Genomic DNA, 25,624 nt, shown 5'->3' with positions numbered 1-25,624 from the left:
TAATTTTATTACTCCACAAATCAAATTTTAATCTAAAAATTACTGCATTTCGATATGTAATTTGAACGTATTTAAAGCTAACAGTTTCGTATAAAAAGTGGTAGCAGTTTCTGAAAGATAAACTTTTACCATCACCCTGCAAACAGGTTCAAATAGGAATCGAAAATGAATGAATCAGATTATTTCCATGTAATGTTTTAAAACGAGTGTTTGCGTTAGAGTCTAGAAGTGTGTCGGCTAGGAAACAGATATACCATTCATGTTGCAAGATGCAACAAAAGAGAATACTGATTTCTACTACAATGTTTGAATATTATTGGCTTTTTAGTCAAAATGGTCTCTGAGATTTTCATAACACATCACTTTGGTTCCTGAGATTTGCATAACACATCACTTTGGTCCCTGAGATTTGAAATCAATAGAAGTGATTCCTAAGATTGTCCATCATCAATCATTTTGGTCTTTCTATTCAAAATTATGTTAAATAAGGATCAAAATGACAAATATACCCTCAATTTAATAAATAATAGGTCAAAATGATTTGACAAAAATTAAGGGTATTTTGGTCATTATATTCTTGTTTAATGGAGATTTTTTTACGGAATGACCAAAATTATTGATGGTGGACAAACTCAGGGATCAATTCTATTGATTTCAAATCTCAATGATCAAAATGAGAAGTTATGCAAATCTCAGGAACCATTTTGACTAAAAAGCCAACATTATTTCATTTTTAGTTATTAGTTATTGTTCATTTTAGTTATTAGTTTTTATTTTTGAAAAATACATGAGAGGAAGGAGGGATGTAAAAGCTAGAGATGATGACTGATGGAGGACAAGGGTAGAATATGTGTATCAGAAAGTACGCAAAATGAAAACCAAAAACTAAAAATCCAAAAGCCAAAAATTATTTTGAGGGTTTGTATGACTGTCATTTCGTATTTAGTTTTTAGTTTCACTTTCTTCAAATATATTTCCTCATATATCAAGCACCAAAATAAAAGCCAAAAAAATAAAAAAAAATTATTATCAACAGACCCTAAATTATTTTGACTTTCAAGATGTTTCCATTAATTCTTCTTTATTTATTCCCCTCACTTCCACCGCTTTTCTTGTAAATTTACTTGGGATTTCTTGTTTGTATAAATAAGAGCTTTGAGCAATTTTTTATTTATTATATAGTTTTTTTAAACTACTTTAATTTATACTAAGAGACCGTTACACTGCTTTGACCACTACCATAACCCACATTTGCATAATATAGTTTAGGATTAGATAGAAATAAATCATATCCTAAAAACTAAAGAGGTGCAAGGAGGGCAGAAGCTTCCTTTTGCAAAAGCTTCCATGCTGCAAGCACATGCCTCTCCTCGGTCAATGGAGCTCCTACTGCAAAACGTAATACGTACTTTCCTGACAACACCTGCATATATAACATGTTGGTATCATCAGGACTTGCGAATTTACAACAGAAAAAAAGTGTCAACGATACCAAATAGTGAGCTTACAGTGTGAGAAACGAAAAATTTTCCAGTCGAGTTTACAGTATCTAGTAGATCATGGTTCAGTTTCGTCGCATAAGTTTCATCGTTGTGAGGGGGTAGAAGACGGAAACAAACCAACGAAAATATTCGGGGAGTAACAATCTGCAGTTATGGTGATTATCAACAAGGTAAATGTTCATAATATTGCAGCATTCAACTTGTAATGAAATATAGTAATCAAACAAGAAACTTCACTTTTTATCAAAAAACAAGAAACTTCACTAGGAATACAATTAATTACCTCAAACCTGGAGTCCTGAGCAACAAGATCTTCGAAGCATTTAGCCAAATCGATATGGTTTCTTATGTAGGATTGTAGATTCTCCAGACCATAAAGTCTTAGCACCATCCATAGTTTTAGTGATCTGGAAGCAGCAGTCGATATATAACAGTCAGTTATTAGCTTTAATGTGTGAGTTTGTTAACTTACATTCTTTTTTTCTTTTTATTAGCTGCCCAATCATGGTGGATGAGGGACCCTACTAACCTGAGGGCTTTAGGGTGCACATTGTGTGATTTCACCCAAGGGTGAACAAACCAAGACCACCATAACCTCACCTGGTTAGGATTCATCCAGGCAACCAATCACTTTAATTCTCTACTTAGTTACAAGTCCACGCTTCTAGGCTCGACATTAGCTTACCTTCTTAAAGAGAGAGATTCTACTCTAAATGATCTCTGTACTACTAAGACAACCCAATGTCACTGAGAGCATTACAACGGAGAGTTATAATGCCGTGTTTGGGAACCTTACGGAAATAAATATATTGAATTTCTCCCAACTGGGTTGCACATATGAGCTCTGAAAACTCATAGCATCGATCTAACTCTATGTGTGAAAAATGTTCAAAGGCACACCTAAACCGACGTCCAAGTGGAATTTGCCAATCTTTGTAATCCACAACCAGGTTTGCTTGAGAGGCCTGCAGTATCAACAATGTAATAATCAAGGGAGAATTAAGTGATGGAAACAAGGGAAGAAGTGCAGAAGGAGAAAACGCTAGTGTGAAATACCCATAGCTAATAGTAAAGAAGATAATTTAGGAGAAAATTACCTTGTTTTTAAGGAACTCAGGATTTGTAGACAGCGCCTGGACCAAAGCGTTTCTATCCTGTTATAAGTAAATAAGTATATGCTCTATTAATCAATCACAAGAACTGGAAAACGATAGCAAAAGGGTGTCACACAAAACAGATATTTTGTCACATGGCAAAACTGTCATGCTAAATCTCCGACAATTAATGAACGATCATACTAATTTCCCACAGGATCACACGTTTCCACTACAAGTTTACTGCATGGAAGTAGAATTCATGTAGAACTATTTGGGCAGTTCTCAAAGTTCATATCGTGAATGCTGAAAATGATAATGGTATTGCGCAAAGTCTTCAGAAATGATGCTCGCATGTGGTTCGTAGAGAGAGGAGCCGTTGGCAAAACTTGGAGGAAGTACAAAGTAATTAGCAGATGAACAATGTGCACAACCGCGTAATGACATACCTTGATCCAGAGCAACGAACAATCAAAGTTCGTAAGAAACCATTTATGTGCATTCATGTTAAATGAGTCCGCTTCTTCAACACCATTAATGTGGTGTTGGTATTCTGGACATATACAAGCGCTACCAGCGTATGCAGCATCCACATGGAACCACATTCCATTGCTCTGAGAAAATACAAAGAATTACAACAATTATGGACAAGATTATTTGCTCTGAGAAAATACAAAGAATTACAACGATTATGGACAAGATTATTTTACAGAAGTTTAATGTACGTGATCTTTGTATTAAAAGAGGTTTTGCATAAAATTGATAAACCATAAAGCAGATTAGACGATTCATTTGTTACCTTAGTAATCTTTCCCAGTTCTAGCAAAGGATCAACCGCCGTTGATGAAGTAGTACCAACCTAAAAGTACAGATGCAAAGTTTCTTTATTTAATTAGGATTCTAATTTTATGAATGTGGTAACCTTATTTCCATTATTGTAAATAGTTAGACTATTTGTTTTTTAAACCAAAATTTTTCCCGTTAACGAACATTTCAAGAACAAAATGGAAACATGCTCAGCATCTGAAGTGTCTTTGTATCTTACCGTTGCACATAAGAAAAATGGAACTAAACCACTCGCGATGTCATTTGAAATCGCCTCATTAAGTACATTGGGAGAAAGGGCATAGTTAGTAGAGGAATCGGTACTCAGCACCCTGCAATTCTCAGGATGGATTCCCCCTATCTGCAGTTAAACAATAAAAATCATTAAAAATGAAAGATATTATCAATATAGCAAGCTGAATTTAAGTGTTTACAATATATACAAATACGTTGATACTAGAGCTAGAGCACATAAGGAAGGTACCTGACAAGCCTTTTGTAAAGCTGAATGTGTTTGATCAGATGCATAGACAACAAGCTTCTCGAGGGCTTTTTTTCCTTCCGCCCTCAAAATCCTATCACGAGCAGCCAATAGTACAACCAGAACTGCTTCACTCGCTGTGCCTTGTATCACTCCACCGCCTTGTCCTGCAACAAGATATCTGACTGTAAGTCCAGAAGCTCAACAGTTCAAGAAATATCTTTCTTCATCTATTGATAAAGGAGAAAAAGCACAATTTTCTATGAGAAATTCATTAAAAAATATAGTTGTATATAGAACAATCATCTCACCTGCTGAAAGAAATTCTTCAGGAAGTTTAAGCATTTTAGCAAACCAATCCAAGACGATCATTTCAAGTTCAGTTGCTGCTGGAGAAGTTATCCAACTAAACCCCACAATGTTAAGGCCAGCACTTAGCATTTCGCCTAGGAATCCGGCGACACTGCTGTTTGAAGGGTAGTACCCGAAAAAATTTGGGCTCTGCCAATGTGTTACCCCTGGTAAAATCTTAGCCTGAATGTCTGCAACCACATAAAAGTTTGCTCTTCACATATGTTTATGTCACATGAGTCATACAAATCAAACATATACAATCAGGCCATGAATTTTCTTTTGTATACACATTTGCAATAGGTATGCAAGAAAATCTAGAACATAAGAACCCTATTAGAAATTTCACCATCGAAAACTTGTTGCAAAGACTCGGGATGAGTAGGCGCAGAATCCGGTAAAAGATCACGAAGATATCCAGGCTGCAAAATGTGACTAAAGTTATAACAATGGAAAAACTTGAATTAACTGAATCATCATCTGTGCCAATATGTGTGGAATACTTTTGCAAAGTTTTCACAAAACCTAATGCCAACATTGATAAAGGGAAGAAATAGAGATTTCTTCAGAGTTCAAATTGGCTTTGCATTTAAAATGTAAGAGAGATGGGATTGAGAGTTGAAACCTGAACTTGGCTGAGGACAGGGAAATCCTCAATGGTTTTGTAGTAATCAGCAATGAAATCTACCATTTTGTGGGCATTCTCTCTGAGTTGCTCAGCGTCCATTGGCTTCAACCCACTCATCTTCTGCTGTTTTTCTTGTTTGTTCCTCAAAATTATGGCAGAAAAACGAGGGAGATGAAGATGCCTTGGATTTCCAAGGAAAAATAAAAATAAAAACAAATGAGAAGATAAACGAACTGCTTCTCTTTTTTTTTTTTCAAAGATTCAATTCGATTTTTCTGAAAATTTGAGAAATTGGAGCAGAATGTGTTTGTCCTTTGTTTTGGACTCTTTTGTTTTGGACTCTGCTGATTGCTGAGTGGACGATAGGCAATCATCCACTCCACGACATTCGTTATAAAACACTTGGACGATATGCATGTTGGATTTTTGGATCCGCGGCTCGTGGGATTTCATTTTAATAACACCGATACTATTTCTAACTTTATCATCTGTTTAATCTATCAGATGTGGGATTTTATCAAAAAATACCTTATACTAGTTAGAGTGGAGTAATCATATTTAAACCTATGGTTTTCTTTTTCACCCACCGATGTGGGATTTCAACACTTCCCCTCATATGTAACCTCATTTAATAGTTCACACGTGAAGATTCACACATCAGCAATTGAAACTCAGAAGTCGGCTTTATGTTAAGAGTCCAAACTTACTTTCAATGGAACTCAGAGGTCAACTTTATGTTAAGAGTCATGGCTTGTTTCCTTCTTGGTGACAAGCTCGTTAGCTTGCACGGACATGAACCTTGACTCTGATACCATGTTGAAATTTTTTAGATCGACGAGCCCAGGGGGCTCACTCTTAATGACACCGATACTATTCCCAACTTTACCATATGCGCAATCCGTTAAGTGTAAGGTTTTACCATAAAAAGCATCAATATTAGTTAGAGTGGGGTAATCCTATTTAAAGTCATTGTTTTTCTTTACCCCCACAGATGTGGGAGTGCTAACACGCCTCCTCACGTGTAACCCCATTTAGTGGTTCACACGTGAATGTCAATTGAAACTCAGAGGTCGGCTCCAATGGAGTCCAAACTTGTTTTCAGTCTTTTCAGGAAGTGCCTCTTAAGAACTCAGAGGGCAGACTCTATGTTAAGAATCCAAGCTTGTTTCCAAGTCTACACTTTCTTGTGACAAGCATTTGGCTTGCACGGGCCCGTAACCGGGGGCTCTGATACCATGTTGAAATATTTTTTAGATCGACGAGCCCGGGGGTCCCACTCTAACAACACCGATATTGTCCCTAACTTTATCACCTACCCAATCTGTCATGTGTAAGGTTTTACCACAAAAAATCTCGGTATTAGTTGAGTGGGGTAATCATATTTAAACCCATTTTTCTTTTTCACCCACCGATGTGGGATTTTAACAATGCAATCATCCACTCATCATCGGCTTTTTTGGTTGATTAAAAGTATTAGTTTAAACAAATTGGCTAGAACAATGTGCTCTCTACTATGTACTCAAGTTTGAATTCTCTCTAGTGCTTAATTAAAATTATATTAGAATTTAACTTGAATAAAAGAAATAATTTTGTTTATATAAAATTCGAATTAAATACTAAATCTAACACTTCAATTTTAAATATTAAATTGTTTATATTTATGGTATGATCGTGTTGTATCTTAGCTCTATCTCCATTCATTGGAGTGTCTGTACCAAAAGAATTATAACATTTATAAATTTAGGAAAGGATTGACCAATTACAAAAAGTTGCACATAAGATCAAAGCAGTTCCTGCTTTCTTGATGTACAAGCAACAAAATATTCATCTCCTCTGGAAACTCAACATCTTGATGGACAAGGCAAAGATAAGTGCAAAGAGTAGAGCGAATCCAACAACCACAGCTGCAACCACTCCGATAAATTCTTGCTTGAAACCGAAGTATTGCCTCATGAATTCTTCCACTGTTGCACCCGTCTCGAGCTCGTCCTGTATATCTCCAAACTGCGATGTAGCCAGTCCGTACAAGGTCCAGGCCATCGGACACGCCCAATAGTACCATCTCCACCATACAGGAATCCTCTGCCGTTGGCGAAATGAACACGAATGAAAATTGCAGGATCAGAAAATAAAACATCAGTATATGTTTTAACTTCTAAGGACATCAAAGCCTGCATAAGTTAGGAACTAAGGGCAAAGCAACACTTACAGTCCGTGGGATTATGAACCCCGAGAAGACATTCCATATTGCGTAAAATGCGCTGGAATTTATAGCGGCTATGTGTTGGTTCGGCGTCAAGGCCACTCCCATCATGCCGTAGTAGGTGAAGTACAAAAATGTGAAATACATGAAGAATAAGTACCACAAGAATTTAGCCAGAGTCCATTCAAACCCGATCATTGCGTAAACTATGACACTATAGACAAGGGCTTGTACAAAAACGTAAGGGATCTCAATTGTAACCTGCAACGAAATATGGAAACTTGGCATAAGATAAGATAAATAATGCAAGTAATCGTATAAATTAAATTTAATATAGGCTAGTCTTAGGTAAAATGTATGATTAGTCACCTGTGCGAAGGCGTATGCCAACGCAGAATACATTCCAGCTGCTCGTTCTCTGTAGAAGACTGTTCTTTCAACGTCCACAACAGGCTGCACGGTTGTAGAATTTTTGATACCGAGAAAGAGAACAGCAGCGTACATTGAACCAATTGCATTGAAGAGATCCTTTTCTTTCGTTCTGTACTCAAAAGTTTCATAGTTACATTTGGAAGCAAAACGTATTGGTTAGAATATATTTATCTTTTATGTGGGAGGCATTGTGACTTACGTTTTGGAGCCAAGGTTCCAGAACATTGTCCCGAACATCAATGCTACGATGGTTGTGTAGATCAACCTGATGGCCGTGTATGGCGGATTGCGCCAATAGGACCAATGTTGTTTCCATAAGCAAGCTACGCATTGGGTTAAAAAGGGCTGAGAGTATTGAGTAGGAAAATGAAGATCCTTAGAACCAGAAGCAGGGTTGCTTAGTTCTGCAATAAGTGCTTTGTTTCTCCTGCATTTATGCCATGTGTAAGTACATTTTCTCAACAAATCTGGTTTACGGAGAGAGACATTCTTTTGTAAATTGTTTCTTAGGCCAATAGGTAATAAACAAACCTGTACAGTTCTGATTTCTTATACACTTCAGCAAAATCAATCTCCATGGCTATTTCTTTGGCTGACGAAGTGACTTCCAACATCCATGTTGCTGGATTGTAGCCATCCCTAATTTTACTGACGTTATCGATCCCCTAGATATAAATGTGCATTAGAAAACCTTCAACAATTATAAAGCTATCAAGGCTTGAAATTTCTTCATTCACTATACCTCAAAGTACTTGATCAAATTGCAAGAATGGCGGCCTAATGGTCCTACATAGAGCTCTTGTCCTCCTTTCTTCAGTAAGAATAGCTGCAACGACATGTTACATATATCATACTCGAGTAGAAAAGACCAGTCAAAATAGAGTTCAAAGTTTGAACAATTTGTATCAAAGAAGATTTTGATTTTCACCTCATCGAAAGCATCAAATATGTCAATGCTTGGCTGATGGATGGTGCAGACGACTGTTCTTCCAGTGTCCACAGTGTTCCTAACTGCTCGCATAACAATGGCTGCAGCTCTTGCATCCAAGCCTGAAGTCGGTTCATCCATGAATATTATGGAGGGGTTAGCCACTAGTTCAACCGCAATGGTCAGCCTCTTACGCTGCTCAGTTGAAAGACCGCTCGCACCAGGCAACCCTACTAATGCTTGCCTCAACGGGTTCAGCTCCACAAGTCCCATAACTTCCTCAACGAACATCTGCAATCATGTTCAAGTTTATGAAAGATAACGACAATGAGGCCGGTAGTTGCCTTAATAACAGGACCTAATTTTCCATCAGTTCATAAAGAATTAAATTTAAGCTTACAAAGTAAAAATACCAACCTTCCTGGTTTCAGAATCGATTTCTGAAGATAAACGCAGCCATGCTGAGTACATCAAGGATTCATAGACAGTAACATGAGGAGAGTGGATGTCATTCTGCTCACAATATCCAGAAATCCGGGCAAACGATTCCTGCTTTTTTGGGTACCCGGAAATTGTGATATTTCCCTCAATATATCCTCCAGTTTTTCTACCGGCTAGTACGTCCATTAGAGTTGTTTTACCAGCCCCACTCACTCCCATTAGAGCTGTCAAAACACCAGGCCTAAAAGCACCACTCACGCGCCTAATGAGCACCAGTTTATCCTCGGGAACACCTTGATTCTTCATTTCCTGCAATTTCGATCCAAAGAAATGTGTCACAATTTTGGATTTGCACAAGCTTGTCAAGTGTCAGACACATTTTACTTTGGTTGCATATACATCACCTGTGGCATGTCCACGGAGTATGTGATTTCATCAAAGGTGATGGAATGTGGTTCGAACGGAAGAACCATTCCTCTTTTCTTGTTACCATTTGCGTCATTAGTAGCTTCTTTTGTAATTGAGGAAGACCTGGAGGAGTTACTTCCATTCCCTTTTTCTGTACACCCACAAAATTTGGTTTTTGTCAAAAAGATAAAAAAAATAATGCCGGATAGACAATTGCACACAAAAACCGACATCCACGAATGTAAGATATATTACCTCTACTAATTTGAGGAGTCGAGATAGGATCTTCCAACTTAACAGCCTGTGGCTTCCCGATTGCTGCACAGTGTTTACATATTCTGAGTTAACTGTCGCTTCGAAGATTTGATGCAAAGCATTAAGATGAAAGTACTCACGCTTTAGGTAAGTGAGAGCCAAAGTGAAAAAGAAGTTGAATATAATCATGTATCCAGCCAATACTCCCGCGCCAATCCAATACCAACGAGGCTCTGTGAAGAATCCGCGTGACTTCAGAACAGCGACTCCTAATGGTTCTGTTGAGTTCGGAAGAACCTTCAAGGTAAAAAAGAACTTAGACTATGAACTGGGGACAAAACACAAAAACTAGAATGTTTGAAATGAATGTTCAAAGGAATTACATGTCTCCAACTCTTTCCGAGGAACTCATTGACTACTATTGCATTCTGTCCGTACATCAAAGGCGATATCCAGTAGCCCCACATCCACCATTTCTTTATATCGTCTGCGCCATCCAAGCCAAAAGATAAATATACAAGTTCAACTACCAGTATGTAATGAAACATTAAGTTGTTTTTTTTATTGTTATACCTCTTGACAGAACAAAACCACCCAAGGAGAAAAGCATGACAAGTGCAAATGATCCGAATGTGCTTGCAATAGTCATGCTTCTACCAACTCCAGCAATGAATCGGAACAACCCCGAAGCCATCTGATTAATGAGTAAGAGTAGAAGCCATTGCTTAAACAACCTGCATAATGTGCATAAATATTTATCATTTCGGATGGAGAAAACATGAAAAAGGTAGGAGAATTTTCTAGTTATTTTTACCTTCCGACATTTGGATCATATCCGATGACATAATAGGTCATAAATACCCAAACCACAACTTCAACACAGGTGATAGGGATCTTTAGGATCCACGAGGGAAGGGTATATGTCCACGGCGGAAAGAAGAGGAGGTTTCTCTGCTTATAAAATACAGGGAGCTTTGTAACAGTCATCGAAAGCTCTGCCAGTCCATTGAACATAACAGCAACCAGGGAGAAGAACAAAGCACCGGCATAAATTACCCCGTCATCTACTGAATTGCGATGCATCTCAGTTCGTAGGAACAATGTCATTGTAATCATAGCCAAGATTGAGAGCTAAAGAAAATAAGGAAACTTTTAATAAAGATTAAAAACATGTAAGATTGCGCGAAGCATGGAGTAAGTCGAATAAAGGAAAACATTACTTGGGCAAGCTTGAAAAGGTAGACAAATGAGTTCCTCTTCATGAGCAAGAACTCCCTTGCAAAGCAAGCTTTCAACAGTTCAGTTTTACTAACGCCATATCTTTTTGTTGTTAATGCAGCTGGGTGGCTCTTGGCCTTGTCAAATGGAGTTGCGAGTTCATCTCTAAGTTTGCGCCCGACATGGAACGATTGGAATGCCTCGACAAATTCTTCGACCGTGATGAACGTGTAAGGCTCATCTCTGCTTGCCCAATACTGCTTCTGATCTTTCCTTGATGTCACCTACAACATTCAATATTATGATTTATTCACACATGGAAAATTAATATGACAATTTTATGTGTAATGCTCAAACCACATCTATGTAGTGACATACTTCTTGCAGGAAGTCCGCCACGCCTTTCCTCTCAGGACATCTGAACCCCATGGATTCGAAAAATTCAAGAACATTTTCACGAGGACCTTGGTACACAATGTGGCCATCGGAAAGGAGAACAATGTCATCAAATAGTTCATAAGTCTCAGGTGCTGGTTGCAGCAGTGAGATGAATGCAGTCCCATTGAGAATGTGAACATATTGCTTGATCGAATTCACGATTTGATAGGTCGTTGAGCTATCCAAACCCGTAGATATTTCGTCCATGAACAATGCCTTAGCCGGTCCAACCAACATCTCACCTATATATAATTCATTAATCAAAATCGCTCGCTTAAAAATTTTGAAAATCATGTGGTTTATTAAGAACTAGAAATATGTTTTTACCAGTTGTGAGTCGTTTCTTTTGTCCACCGGAGATGCCCCTTATTAAGTTATCCCCTACCAAGGTATCTGCACATCCCTCTAATCCCAAAATCTGGAAAAATCAAATGAATTTCTGATCAATAAGGGGTAATTTTCAGAAAATCCTTCTCTTAGTACAAAATATAAAGGTGATTTTACCTTTAGTATATAATCTGTCACCACTTGTACCCTCTGGCCTTCTGTTGCCACTGCCTATATTAACCGAAACAGTGAATTAACAGTACGTAAATTGTTGATTATTCCGAAAACATAATTAACAACACACTAATTAACTAACTAATTGACCTCTCAAGTAGATATCTAAGTTCTGCTAAGTAGCTTTTCTTGTTTCTCACCTTCATGTAGATATCTATGTCTGCATCCGGCTTAATATTCGCTTCTTTCTCTCGTCTACTTAACTCTACAAGGATCTCTGCCATAATTCAAACCAACAACGGTTAATCTTCGAGTAATAGAGTCATTGGTTTGATTTGAAATTGAACAAAAGTCAGTTCTCTAAACCCACCATAACGTGCTCCGACCCCTTGGCATCTTGCAGAGAAGTGCAATGTTTCTCCGACTGTCAATTCTCCCATATGAACATCATGTTGGCTGATATAGGCAGCAGTCCTCTGAGGCACAAACTCATGCATGCCGTGACCATTGTAGGTCACACGTCCTGAAAACTGCACAACAATTTTTTACTCAGATAACTGAGTGACAAAAACCAAGAGCAGCCCCCGAAGCTAAAATCGGAAATCAGAAACCCAGATTTCGTGTTGTTTAACCTGAAGATCCCGGTCAAGCTCTCCAGCCAAAGCCAACAACAGCGTGGTCTTTCCGGAACTCGGAGGACCCAAAAGCAGTGTCATTCTGTACAATAAACACATGATCAGCCAAGTCAGATTTTATTTTCCAACCGAAACACAAAACACAGATGAACCAAATTTGCAACGTTCTCTCACCTGCAAGGCCTAATGATCCCACTAACATCTTTGAGGATAGACAAGTGCTTTTTCTTGCTAGGAAGAATATGAACGGAGTTCAACAAACCCTTAGGAAGCCGAAAACAAATATTCAGTAAGAATGTACTAAAACTAAAAATGAAATGGTTATCAGACGGGTCCAAACATGTAATTAGGTATGGGCAACGGTTACGACGGACGGATAATCATGGTTATTTATCCATAACCGTTTATTCTCATACCCGTATAACCGTTTACTTGTTGGGTAATTCTCTAAACGGCTATACTCATACCCATAACCGTTTATAAACGGTTAACCATACTCATAACCGTGTACCCATTTAATCGTAACCGTTTAGTACCCGTTTACCCGTTTATCATTTTTAAACCCGTTAATCCTTTCTTTTTTACCATTTAAACCCGTTTATCCGTTTATAACCGTCTATTTAAATTTTGCGGGTAAACGGTTATACTCATAACTGTTTATTTATCTAAACAGTTACCCATAACCATAACCGTAAAATTTAAATGGACGGGTAACCGCCGTTACCCATAACCGATGGGTATTTGCCCATCCCTACATGCAATGGAGAACTTGGAACTCTAGTAGTTAATCATTTACCTCCACTAAATTAACACAGTAATTAAAAACTGTAGGCAGAGCCCTGCTTCCTGCATAAGCTTCAGCTGCAATTTTCAAATGCTGGAATCTAACTTCAATTTTGGGAAGATTAATTCCAACTCTGAGATAAAAACCAAGTAAAACAACCCCATCATTATCAAAAACCGAGAAGATGGCAACACCCAGAGTTGCGAAAACTTTGAATTCTCACCTATCAATGCGGTTCTTAAGTCTCAACAAGAAGTTCTCATGATCCTCCTCGGCTACTCCAACTAACCGCTCGATCAAATTCTTCCTTTCTTTCACTTCAAGATTGCTCACGTCAACTTCGTTGGTCTCCCCTTGAGGAGTAGCGAGCAGGCCTTTCTTCAAGCGCTGAAACGTTGGAAGTCTCTGAAGAGCAGCCCATTTGAGAGCTTCCTCATCGTCCTCTCCGTGCGAAGACGTTGAGAAAGCTCCGCTGCCATTGTCAATCCAGAAGGAAGAACCACTTCGTCTAAAACTGTGGCCAGCTTTCTGAATATCACAACTGATCTCCATTGAAGAAGAACAGCTTGGAACTGGGCTAGCTGATAGCTTGAAATTAAAAACCAACAAAAACCCAAGTTTCGTTTCCCTCCAAAGTTCCAAACTTTATGAAAAAGTGTGATGGAAAAAGACTTTGGCTTTGTTGTTTAGTTGGCCACTTCCTCTATTTTTTGCAGCATCGAATTTATAGGAGGATAAGATGCTAAAGTGTGATGCAACTTTCATGGGGTCCTCCATGTCATGATCGAAAGTTTATGGTGTTGGCATGGGACATCATGGATGGCAATCGTATCATTACCATTACTTATGTTTTTTTCTTAATGTCATAAGTTGTTGGCCCACCTTTTTTCTTGCCAAAATTTTTGACCCTATGTTTTTGGTCAAAATTGTTGGCCCTATTTCATCATGTGAGGGTTTCGATTTTTTGACTTGCTAATTCCCACCATCTATAAACCCTAAATTCAAACATTCGCACCCAAAAGGAGAAAAAAAACATTTTCGTTTATATGTCTGGGGGAGCTTTTGAACTAGAGACCTAGGGTTTTCTGATTTCTGACCTTTTGTATATTGATGTATAAAACAAAAATCGTTAAATACATAAAAAAAACAATTTATTTTTATATCAAATATTATTAAAAGTTAATCAAAAGAAAATATTACTTAAATATTACACATCTCACATTTTTAGATGTAAATGTACTAATTAAGTTTATATAATCTAATTTTTTAACAAATTTTTCAATTGAAAAATAGCTAACTCATTCAATCTTCTTTTGTGATATAGTTGACCGAAGATAAGATTTTATCAACTTTAACTTTGAAAATTTTATTTTTGCAGAGGCAATGGGCTATTGTATATATATTTAGACAAAAACTCAAAGCCTGTAAAATTAATATATATATATATATATATATATGTCTTATATAAAATGTGAGTCTCTTAGGAGTGGGGACCTAGACCACCGCCACCCTCAGGGCCGACCCTATTAATAGGTGTGTAGTTTCTATTTCGTTCAGAGTCATATACGCACACAAATATATTAACACTAATTACTATGATCAATGGAAAATTAGGAATCGAACTTGAGACTTTGAGAGGGATAATGCTAGGAGACTAAATTTTTAAACCAAATTTGTAAACCAAATAATGTGTCACCAATAGAAAATAAACATATTAATCAACACTTAAGTAATAGTCTAATCATTAATATCCACATCATTTGGTTTACAAAATTTGGTTAAAAAATGTGGTCTCCCTAACATTACCCCTTTGAGAGAATTTTTTTTGTTTTTTGTTTTTTTTAACAAATGATATTATCTACACTAAAGGGATGAGGTACTAGACTAAGTCTCACAATAAGCGAACTATAATAATGTGGTTCGAATTCGTCTTTGGCGAAAAGTGACAATGAAACCTCTCACTTATAAATAATAATAAAAATATCACTTGATCGTAATATTAAATGACGGGAAAAAAAGTGTTATTTAAATCAAGATTTTAGAGCAAGTAAGACGCGTTAAGCTATTAATGTGTTTGGGCAAAATGCAACGGATTTTTTAACTTTTTATTTATTACATATTTTGGTCATGTGAGTAACACGGTTGTACCGACTAAATTTGAGGCCAGCACTGAAACAAACGAGTCAACGATAAGTCGAGGGTAGAATTTGGGTGGTCAATTCTTTGCATGAATGATTGGATAAAGTGGGACTGGCGGCGCACATACGATTTAAATGGGTTGAAGATGGGTTACAGGTACAGAGTTCAATGGTACAGAAATTTGCCAAATTCCCCTCCCCCAAAATTGCTTGTAGAAAGAGGAGACTTGGCTAACAAAAATGGTTGAAAGAGGAGGAGACTTGGCTAACAAAAATGGTTGGTAAAGCACAACTTTGAGGGAGTTAGTCAATCAGAGAGATACCATATTCAATGAATACTTTTCACATATTCTTCTCAGTTTTTAAATGTCAGATTAAATGAATTGAAAAGAATCAAAAGAGGGAAATTAACAGAGTATGTGGAAGGTAAAAATGAATGTATGGACAACACCACCTTTGAAGAACTGACTTTGATCTTGGTTAAGAGGCATATTAAAGTATAACTACAAATATATAGATTTAGTGGTGTGTATATAACCAATATGCATATAGTTTATATACCCCCTAAAATTTTTCAAATTCTTAGGTTTCATTAGGCTTTATATACTTTATCTTTCCGACACAGGTGACTATATCTCGAGGAAGACATATCCCTTCAAAGCGATGGTATGGTACGTGTGGATGTCTACTAAACTCTCAACTTTGATGCTAACTACCATCTTAATAGAAATGTGATAGGTTTAATAGCCCTCAAACGGAATTTAAGAGACATGGAAATCTATAGACACATCAATTACGTGAACCGTGTCATGGAACAACACAAAGGCCTAATGGTCCAACAATTCAAGGAATGCGTTCCACTAGATGGTTGGTTTACAAGTTCCGTTGATAAATGGATTCAATTTGCAATGGAAAAGGGAGTTCAAAAACTTGACTTGGAATTCTTTTTGAGATATGATTACTACCAATAATATGTCCCGACTACTTACTAGGTCTCGGAAAATGACCCTTCTACACTCTCATGGATACAATAGCGAATTTAAATTCTTAAAAATTCTTAATTTCCGTTATGTTGATGTGAATGTTAATACTCTTAGGGCACGTTTGTTTGGCCGGCTTAAGTTTCACTGGACTGGACTACTAAGCTAGAATCAGTAGTCCTGTGTTTGGTGTAAATTGGGATTGTGTTTAATGGGATTAAGCCGGACTCGTGCCGACTAAATCCTTCGCTAGGTGGGCTTAGCGAGAGCCACCAAAAACGAGGGGATTTGTAGTCCCGCTTCTGTTCTTCTCTTCACCTCATGTTGCTTCGCTTCACCCCAGGCTTGAACGACAACTTGCGGTCCCTTTCTCTGACTCTCTCTCTCTCCTCCTCCCTCTTCTTCATCTCAGAAGATCTCCAAATCTGCAATTTTGGGTTTGACGGAAACGAATCCAAGAAATCCAAGCCATCGCCTTCTCTCACTTCCCCGACTCCACAAACCCCGACTCGTTGCCGGACAGCTTGCCAGGCATTGTTGCAGGCTGGTTCCGCCGCTCCACAGGCTTGCGGCTCCGATTGAATCCACGGACTTGGAAAGCTCTCTCCAGTTGTAATCTTGCACCGAACAAAAACCTGAAAAACCAAGCTCGATTCTTCGTTTTGCAGAAAAAAAAATTGGCAATTAATCGGAAAAAAAGAGGGCAGGAATGAGAGAGTGGGACGGAGAGAACGAGGGAGATAAAGAGGGAGAAAAGGATGAGGCTTCCACAGAGAGAGGGAGAGTTTTATTAGAATAAAAAAGGTAGAATTAATTAATATAATATTATTAGATATGAATTAAAAAATATAATATTGTAGTTTGCTATTATCCTTCTTTTTAGTCCGACACTGCACCAAACGCTTCACTAAGTTAATCCAGCTTAGTCTAGTCTAAGCCAGTCCAGCTTAGTCCCTGAAGCTAGTCCAGTCTGAGATAGTCCGGTGCAACAAACGCACCCTTAAATACTTCTTGTGTAATTGTCCATTTCTTGAACGATTAATAGTGTTCGGTGCCAAAATTTTGGTTAACTTAAGAGCTGTTGGCTCCTCAGTTACATTGAAGTATCTCGTGATATATGCATGTGTTCACCTCAAAAGGATTGAGATTTGTGACGCAAACCCTGTTTCATTTATCTATCAAGGTAGTGTTATAGACCTGCGTCTCAGCAATGTTCCTTCACTTGTTGAGGTATCTATTCTGATCTACGCTGCATCGATACAGCTTCCCCTTTACCATTCCTTCACTTGGTGAAGGTATGTGTTTGTACTTCATGGATCATTTAGTAAAACATTTCTGTTGATAATTTTGAAGAACGAAAGGTATAAACATAAATTAAAATTGTTTCCTTGGCGCAGATGAATTGCACTGGTGACGGGAAATATGTGGATGAGATAAAGAAAGCTAAGGCATGCCCCCATCACTGCCTCAAGGTAGTGGAAATCGAAGGTTATCGCGTGGTGCACCTGCTAGAAGACATGTCACGTACTTAATCAAGAATCTTGTGGCATTAGAGAAAATTGTTATTGATCCTATCAATCGTTGGAGGTATCTTAGCCATGGTTTGGTATTGAGGTGATTCTGAAAAAATTGTCTATAAAAAAAACATGGGAGTTTTTTTATGTTTGGTAAACATTCAGCTTCAGTTTTTTTTCACAGTTTTGGCTGAAAAAAAAAAGCCAAAAACACAAAGTTGCAAAGCCCAACTTTGAAAAACCAGTTTTTTTTTTCACATCTGTTTTACATAAAAGTTTATCAAACACTATAATATTGTTTTTTTTTTCAAAAGCATTTTTACAAAAAAGTTTACTAAACACTCTGCTGCTTTATTTCATAGTTGTAACACCCACCCCCATTTATAAAATATATTTATGTAATTATCCCCTAAATTTTATGAATCTATCTATTTGGTCCTATTTTGACTACCTTATCAGGATCTAAGCTTTGGATTCTTTTCTTCCTCAAGCTGCCATGTGGCAGCACCCCAAGCAATTTCTCATTCTTCTCTCTTTGTCCCCCCCCCTCGGTGAACCCATCTTCTTCTTCTTCTTCTTTTCTGTCTTTCCCGTCTCTCCCTTCTCTCTCGAAACCCTCACTCCCTTATCTCTCTCTACTCTACACTGTGAACCCACACACACATCCGCATGCAGAGGCTCACGCCTACTCGAGGAAGACACCCATCACCATCATCATCTCTTCATCCTTCTCTCTCCCTCTTTCCCGTGCTGCTAACCCAGAAAACCGGAAAGGAACTCCGACGAGTTTTTCAAATCTCCGGTTAGGTAAGCCTCAAATCTTCCCTTTTTCATCCTAGAATCTTGTGAGATGTGGTTTAATTGAGTTTATTTCGTGATTTTGGAAGGTTTTAGGACGAAATCAAGGCAGGTGTAGACACACCCATTTCCGGCGAACTCGAGAGTGTCAAGGGACTTTCCGGCCATCTCCAGCCATCCCAAGGTGAAATGAAGGTATAAAAATACTCCCCTTGTGTTGTACTTTGTTTTGGTACCTAGATCGGAGTCTAGGGTTGTGATTTGAGGTCGGCCGAAGCTGTAGAAGCTCCGACGTTCTTCTCCGTCGACGCCAGGCCATGCAGGCCGGTTCCAAGGCAAAGGGGCCTTACGCCCGTGGGGAGTCTAGCCCAAAACCCTAACCCAATTGTTTTTAATTGTTTTAATTAAATTGATTTAGGACTTAAAGGCCTTCGGGCCGTGCCATTCAGGGCTTAAGGCCCGTGACCCAACCCAAAAACCTTTTTAGGTTTTAATAAATTTCTGTTTTAGAAATAAAGGCCTTGGGCCAATCTGAGTTGGGCTTTCAGCCCTTTTCCAAATCCATTAGCCTTAGTCTAGACCCAAAACCCTTAAGGCCGTTTCGACCCAACCCAATCCAAAACCCATGTTTGACTTTGACCTTTGACCAGTTGACTTTGACTGTTGACTCGGTCAACGGTCAGCGTTGACTTGGTCAACTGTCAGAGTTGATTTTGACTTTGACTTTGACCAGTCAAGGTCAACGTTGACTTTTTGAGTTGACTTTTCGGGGTTTCGTCAAGGACCTCTCCTAGGCTAATTTCAACGTCCTGGACCTGTTTTTGAAGTCCGTTTTCCCAAATTCAATCGTTTAAATAGAGTTTGACTAAAGATACTCCTTTATGTGAATAGATGCAATTATTAACGGTGATTCCGTTATACTTTTTTGGTATAGCTTTGCACCATCGGTGTACAGTGAGTGGACCCCTTCAAAAGCATGTTTTAATAATAGAAATACATACATGAAAAACATGATTTAATAATTATGTTTTATGAAGTACTTTGTGAGATAACATGCTTAATGAGGCTAGATTAAATTACTACTATTTTTCATATAACCCATGTTCTTATATAATATCCAATGGATGACGATATGATATTTAGAACATGTTTAGAACACCTCTTTATAGTATAGATGATGATGACTTTATACTATGAAGTTGTTTTTCAATATAGATATGTTCAATGATTTTGTACTTACCTAGTGGTCAATTCCGATACGGGACGTATGGATAGATTCTGGTCCTTCCCGAGCAACGGTTTTGTGTTGGCATAGGGCCTGGAGTGTGTTTCCTCTGGCTATTTAGCACATGGACGGGGAGCCGGTATGGGGCATGAAGTGTATTTTCCTCTGACTGTCTTGCTCAGAGACGGGGAGCCGGTATGGGGCCTGGGGGTTATCGGACAGATCACTAGTGTTTATTACTTATACAAGTTATGAATTTGAGATACTGCATATCATGCTAGTTTTCAGAAAACCTATTTTTTTCATTATATATGTGTTTTCATAAACCTGGGGGTTAGTATGTTGATAACTGTTTTATTATATCTATATCAACTTGGTCCACTCATGTTTGTTTTGCGCCCCTTCAGGACCTACAAACGAGGATTATGATTTAAGCTACGAGGCATTTCCCTACCAGTGATTCAATGCTATATTTCCTCTGCTTCGACATCTACTGTAATATAGCACATCTCTATCTTAAATTCTGTTTGTACTCTGTAATAGACGTATGCTCTAAGCTTGTGTGTATGACCATAATTTTATAAATTAGGAGTTGAACTTTAGTATTGTGTTGCTAGTTCCTGCTGCCTGTTTTAGCTTATTTCTGAGTTTTTACTTAAATTAAATGGCTTTCGTCACCCTTCGGGTGTCGGCCAACACGTGACCATCCCGATGTCCCGAGGACATCGGGATCGGGGCGTGTCAATATTTGCTTATTCTCACAGCACAGCAGAAGTAGTTTTTTTTTAAAGTACAGCAATATCAAACCAGCCAACGCATCATCCAACACAACTTCTCGTTAATCGTGGAATTAACATAGAAAATGAAGAAGTCGTGTTGGAAGAGAAGGCAAGAGATGACAGCAATGAATTACCTTAAGAGAAAAGTGCCTTCATCTGTTGAATTTGTGTACTTATGTTTAACGTGGTACGAGTTGATTTTTGGATTGTTTGGAAATAATGAAACTGATTTTGGGTTTGATTTACAGCTGATGATGAAAACTGTTGTTTAGCGTGGAGATGGAATTGTGATTGTGAATGTTTATTATTTGATGAGGATCTCTAGTGATGGGAAAGACATGTAACAATTATATCACCATCAGCGTGGTGAGCTAATAATATAATATCAATTATGAGTTTCTTCGTGTATTATTATTAACTGGAAATATCACAAAATAATATCAGCATTACAATTTACATGTAAGCCTCTTCTGAATGGTGATGTTTAAAAAAAAAAACACTTTAGTTAACAAAAATAAAAAAAATAAAAACCACCACAGATGGTCCAGTAGTTGGAGATGAATTTCAGGATTGTATTCCACAAGCCACTTCCTGAGTTTGATTTTTGGATTCCTGACGCTAATGAATCATATGATGATGGTTAAGAAAGACTAAAATGCATGTGTTAGACCAAGTTTGCAACTCATATGATGTGTCACCAATAAAAAAAGCACGTATATCAACACTTAAGTAATAATCTAATTATTAACATTCACGTCATATGGTTTACAAATTTAAAACTAAATAGTTGGTCTCTTAGCGTTACTCTTGTAAATTTTGTAAGTTAAAAGGGTGTGCTATCCACACACCTCTTTTTACTTCTCACATACCCTTCTAATTTTTGACCGTCGGATCGGATGAATTAAAGAAGATCAAATGACAGAAATTAGCAAGGTGTGTGTAGATAGCACACCCCAAGTTGAATTTTAGGGACTGGGTATCAAAAGTCAATTGGGCTTTAGAAAAAATAAAATATTTTTGGGCTCGGTCCGAGAAAACACAAAAATTGGGCTAGCCCACCAGCTATTCCCCTCTCTCCCGGTTAAAGGCGGTGGAGTCTGGACGCATATAAACAGGTCTATATCGGAAAACACCAGAAAAACGGCGACGTTTTAGGCATCGACGACGAAACGAAGAAGAAGAAGAGTGTAGTGCAGAGAGAGAGAGAAAGACAAGTTCCAATGGCGGACGACGAGGCAGAGATGTACGACGGAATCAGAGCTGCTTTTCCTCTATCGTTCGGGAAGCAATCTAAGTCTCAAACCCCTCTCGAAGCCATTCACAACACGACTCGTCGTTCCGTCAGCAACAACCCTCCGGAAAAATCCTCCTCCGCCGCCTCCAAAACGACCGGCCTCCCTTCTCTCTCCTCCTCCTCCCAAACCTGGCTCAGCTCCATCCGCGCCCCCAAAAACCCTAACCCCAATCCCAACCCCAACTCCAACCCTAACGAGAACGACGATGGCGATGCCATGGTTGGACCGCCCCCTCCGCCGCCGCAATCCGAGCTTGGAGACGACGACGATGGTGAGTTGATTGGACCGCCGAGGCCGCCGGCTGGGTCCAATAGGGACGATTCCGATTCCGATTCTGATTCGGAGGCGAATTTCGAAAACAGGTTCCGAATTCCGGTGAGCAATGAGATTGTTCTCAAGGGACACACAAAAGTCGTTTCCGCACTCGCCATCGATCACACTGGGTCTCGAGTTGTTTCAGGCAGCTACGACTACTCCGTGCGGATGTACGATTTCCAGGGAATGAATTCAAAGTTGCAGTCTTTCCGGCAGCTCGAGCCATCAGAAGGCCACCAAGTTCGAACCATCAGCTGGAGCCCCACGGCGGACCGGTTTCTCTGTGTTACTGGCTCGGCTACGGCGAAGGTGCTGCTCAACCTTACAATTCATCTTCCTGTTATTGTTTTGCATTATTTGGTTTGGGTTTTGTGTATTTGGAGTTGGTGCGTGATGGGCAATTTGCATTGCTTATACCCTTTTCGATTTCATGCGGATTTTGCAGATCTATGATCGTGATGGACTTACTTTGGGAGAGTTTGTAAAAGGGGACATGTATATTCGTGATCTCAAGAACACCAAGGGCCACATAACTGGATTGACTTGTGGAGAGTGGAATCCTAAAAGTAAAGACACGATTTTAACTTCGTCCGAGGATGGATCTCTACGTATTTGGGATGTCAATGACTTCAAAAGTCAGAAACAGGTTCGATATTGTTTTCGATTTTCTTTAAGGCAATGTTTTTGAATAATATGAGCGTCACTTGTCATGCATAACTATGGCACTAGAAAATTGCTTTGTTCATTGCTGAATTTGGAATTGCTTTATGTAATAACGAATTGGATTGCTAATTGAGTTTATTGTCATTATATTCATTTCTACTCTGTTTTACTTGTGCTAATGAGAATGCATGTTACTGAACTTGATGTGTTAGACTAAATGATGCTGTATTTCAATGAATAGGTAATCAAGCCAAAACTTGCTCGGCCTGGAAGAGTTCCGGTCACCACTTGTGCTTGGGATCGCGACGGAAAACGTATTGCAGGTGGTATAGGAGATGGTTCTATACAGGTATTGGCTGGAATATCTTACTTCAATAACCGCAGTAGTGAATTAGCTCACAAGGCCCCTCCCCACAAATGGAAGTTTGCATTGCTTGGATAGATAAATAGATAGATTTATATTGTTCGATTTTTGCATTAGCTTCTTCTCACAGTGCATGTATCATTTTGACAGGTATGGAACCTTAAGCCTGGATGGGGAAGCAGGCCAGATATACATGTTCAGAATAGTCATTCAGACGATATTACCGGGCTAAAATTTTCTATGGATGGGAGAATCTTACTATCAAGAAGCCTTGATGGGACATTGAAGGTAATGCATTTCCTGTATAAAGAATATACTGCTGTTTATTAGCAGTCTAGGATGTGCTTCGTCAAGATTTGTTCTTTCTGTTGTGTATTTCCCTACTAATTACATAATGTGTACTAGGTTTGGGATTTGCGTCAGATGAAGGATCCTCTTAAGGCATTTGAGGATCTCCCAAACAACTATGCCCAAACTAATGTAGCTTTTAGTCCCAATGAGCAACTCTTCTTGACTGGAACGTCTATTGAAAGGGAGAGCACCACTGGAGGTTTGCTATGCTTCTTTGATCGAGCAAAACTTGAACTTGTTTCAAAAGTTGGGATATCCCCCACCTGTAGTGTTGTGCAGTGTGCCTGGCACCCAAAACTCAATCAGGTAATGCTCTCAGTGATGGTCCATCATTTTCCTGAACTGGTCTAGCATGCTCGTTGATCTATTTGAGAATCGTACAACACATTCGTATGCATGCATGCACAATTTATGAAGAGTGCAAATATACTCAGAAATTACATGCCTTTGATTTTCCAAAGTTTAAAAAAAAAAAATCGCACAACTCATTCGTATGCATGCATGCACAATTTATGAAGAGTGCAGATATACTCAGAAATTACATGCCTTTGATTTTCCAAAATTAAAAAAAAATGAAAAATCTTACACGCCTTTGTTTTTGAAGATTTTTGCAACATCAGGAGATAAAAGCCAAGGAGGAACTCATGTGTTATACGATCCAACCCTTAGTGAAAGAGGAGCCCTTGTATGTGTTGCGCGTGCCCCAAGGAAAAAGTCTATGGATGATTTTGAGGCAAAACCAGTGGTTCACAACCCTCATGCTCTACCCTTATTCAGAGATCAGCCAAGCCGTAAGCGTGAGCGAGAGAAAGCACTGAAGGACCCACTGAAATCCCATAAGCCTGAACTCCCCATGACCGGACCAGGTTTTGGTGGAAGAGTTGGCGCAAGTAAAGGAAGCTTATTGACCCAGTACCTCATGAAGGTAACGTTTTTTTCCCCATTAAACATGTATTTATCTTTAGTTCCGGGATTTAGTATAACTGCGGAAAACATATACTGATCCTTTGAGTCCCATCTCAGCAAGGGGGTATGATCAAGGAGACGTGGATGGACGAAGATCCGAGAGAAGCCATACTGAAGTATGCCGATGTTGCAGTAAAAGAACCAAAATACATTGCTCCAGCTTATGCACAAACCCAGCCTGAAACAGTTTTTGCAAAATCAGACTCTGAGGATGAAGAGAAATGATCCGAGCAAACTCGCGTTTAAGACTATTCCCGCAAGCTCTTGCTGGCAGTTCACAGAGATAGTGGCTCCCAATCCATAGTAGGTTGAGAAAAATTCATTTGCAGGCCATCCCGGACAGAAACAGAAACCGTTCCACGCCTTATTCTAAATGTACTCGTGCCTTGTGATTCGTCAAAGCAGCTACAGAAGCCATGACAGACAAAACTTCGACTTTCAACTCGGAATCATTGTACGATGAAGCATTTTGAACACGAGAAATTGTAACGACCCTAACTAGTACGGTTTGATGGATCGTTAAACGACCCTAGTTTACGGTAGCTGGTAAGAATATGTATGCCTCTCTCTCATGTTGGAAAGGTTTAATTAGCAGTGATATCTTGTCTACAGAAATGTCTAGTTCTAGCTAGAACCCGTCAATCCTTACCCTCTTCCTACAAACAAAAAGCAAAAATTCAAGATAAAATAACATGCAATGAACACAACTAGTTAAGGCTCCATATTTAATCTTAGGCGTGTCAGTCCACCACGGCCAGCCTCTCTTCGCCGGATGTGGCTGCTTCCGTGACATGGTCTCGGCCGATGTCTTGTCCGAGAGCATCTTCAGCAAGACCGATGTTGTAGAAGCCACTCAATACCGTCAACCCGGGCTGCGTACAAGGCTGCACCGGCTTGGTATTCCGACAAAGTCCAAAACAAAATGTGTGGCACCACATTCCCATAGCCTTCATCCTGACCTCATACACTCAATCTTCCAGGTGCTACAATATTCACCGCTATGATCAGTCTCGGTGGCTTGCACCTAACATCCTCGCCTTGTATAAAATGCACCTCATGCCAATCGCCGTGACTGCTCACATTCCCCTTCCATGGCTCTTCACTCAATTCAG

The 25,624-nt window shown here is 38.9% G+C and overlaps 3 protein-coding genes across 3 annotated transcripts; 1 reads left to right on the top strand and 2 right to left on the bottom strand.

Annotated features, from left to right (window-relative positions):
* Positions 1 to 1,130: 1,130 nt before the first annotated feature.
* On the bottom strand, positions 1,131 to 5,235 carry LOC126587365 (tyrosine decarboxylase 2). The gene is made up of 12 exons (XM_050252400.1): positions 4,879 to 5,235; positions 4,603 to 4,675; positions 4,214 to 4,444; positions 3,906 to 4,069; positions 3,642 to 3,782; positions 3,396 to 3,455; positions 3,046 to 3,210; positions 2,600 to 2,656; positions 2,403 to 2,467; positions 1,786 to 1,909; positions 1,509 to 1,646; positions 1,131 to 1,423 (listed from the first exon to the last, which is right to left on the bottom strand). Exons 1-12 carry the CDS (start codon positions 4,996 to 4,998, stop codon positions 1,301 to 1,303), a joined length of 1,461 nt encoding a protein of 486 aa, XP_050108357.1. The 5' UTR covers positions 4,999 to 5,235; the 3' UTR covers positions 1,131 to 1,300.
* Positions 5,236 to 6,515: 1,280 nt separating this feature from the next.
* On the bottom strand, positions 6,516 to 13,833 carry LOC126587476 (pleiotropic drug resistance protein 1-like). The gene is made up of 24 exons (XM_050252558.1): positions 13,348 to 13,833; positions 13,137 to 13,257; positions 12,515 to 12,603; positions 12,338 to 12,422; positions 12,076 to 12,235; positions 11,906 to 11,982; positions 11,709 to 11,762; positions 11,532 to 11,622; positions 11,145 to 11,446; positions 10,769 to 11,050; positions 10,363 to 10,679; positions 10,122 to 10,282; positions 9,932 to 10,035; positions 9,689 to 9,845; positions 9,549 to 9,611; positions 9,290 to 9,444; positions 8,862 to 9,194; positions 8,445 to 8,735; positions 8,259 to 8,342; positions 8,048 to 8,181; positions 7,716 to 7,943; positions 7,454 to 7,625; positions 7,091 to 7,345; positions 6,516 to 6,963 (listed from the first exon to the last, which is right to left on the bottom strand). Exons 1-24 carry the CDS (start codon positions 13,674 to 13,676, stop codon positions 6,706 to 6,708), a joined length of 4,302 nt encoding a protein of 1,433 aa, XP_050108515.1. The 5' UTR covers positions 13,677 to 13,833; the 3' UTR covers positions 6,516 to 6,705.
* Positions 13,834 to 21,670: 7,837 nt separating this feature from the next.
* On the top strand, positions 21,671 to 25,036 carry LOC126585812 (uncharacterized). Its single transcript, XM_050250358.1, has 7 exons — positions 21,671 to 22,477; positions 22,614 to 22,814; positions 23,073 to 23,180; positions 23,346 to 23,483; positions 23,601 to 23,852; positions 24,151 to 24,471; positions 24,570 to 25,036. The coding sequence occupies exons 1-7, from the start codon at positions 21,779 to 21,781 to the stop codon at positions 24,735 to 24,737; spliced, it is 1,887 nt and encodes a 628-aa protein (XP_050106315.1). The 5' UTR covers positions 21,671 to 21,778; the 3' UTR covers positions 24,738 to 25,036.
* Positions 25,037 to 25,624: the final 588 nt, after the last annotated feature.

Source organism: Malus sylvestris, chromosome 10, assembly GCF_916048215.2.
Source record: "Malus sylvestris chromosome 10, drMalSylv7.2, whole genome shotgun sequence".
NCBI lineage: Eukaryota > Viridiplantae > Streptophyta > Magnoliopsida > Rosales > Rosaceae > Malus > Malus sylvestris.
This window is presented reverse-complemented; position numbering and strand designations above follow the sequence as displayed.

Coding starts and splice junctions, on each gene's coding strand:
- LOC126587365 (XM_050252400.1), bottom strand. CDS start 4,998: ATGAGTGGGTTGAAGCCAATGGACGCTGAGCAACTCAGAGAGAATGCC. Junction 4,070..4,213: donor TGAAGAATTTCTTTCAGCAG/GTGAGATGATTG, acceptor ATCTTGTTGCAG/GACAAGGCGGTGGAGTGATA. Junction 3,211..3,395: donor AACTGGGAAAGATTACTAAG/GTAACAAATGAA, acceptor GTATTTTCTCAG/AGCAATGGAATGTGGTTCCA.
- LOC126585812 (XM_050250358.1), top strand. CDS start 21,779: ATGGCGGACGACGAGGCAGAGATGTACGACGGAATCAGAGCTGCTTTT. Junction 22,815..23,072: donor ACTTCAAAAGTCAGAAACAG/GTTCGATATTGT, acceptor TTCAATGAATAG/GTAATCAAGCCAAAACTTGC. Junction 23,853..24,150: donor GGCACCCAAAACTCAATCAG/GTAATGCTCTCA, acceptor TTGTTTTTGAAG/ATTTTTGCAACATCAGGAGA.
- LOC126587476 (XM_050252558.1), bottom strand. CDS start 13,676: ATGGAGATCAGTTGTGATATTCAGAAAGCTGGCCACAGTTTTAGACGA. Junction 10,680..10,768: donor ACCTTTTCAAGCTTGCCCAA/GTAATGTTTTCC, acceptor TATTTTCTTTAG/CTCTCAATCTTGGCTATGAT. Junction 8,182..8,258: donor ATTTGATCAAGTACTTTGAG/GTATAGTGAATG, acceptor ATTTATATCTAG/GGGATCGATAACGTCAGTAA.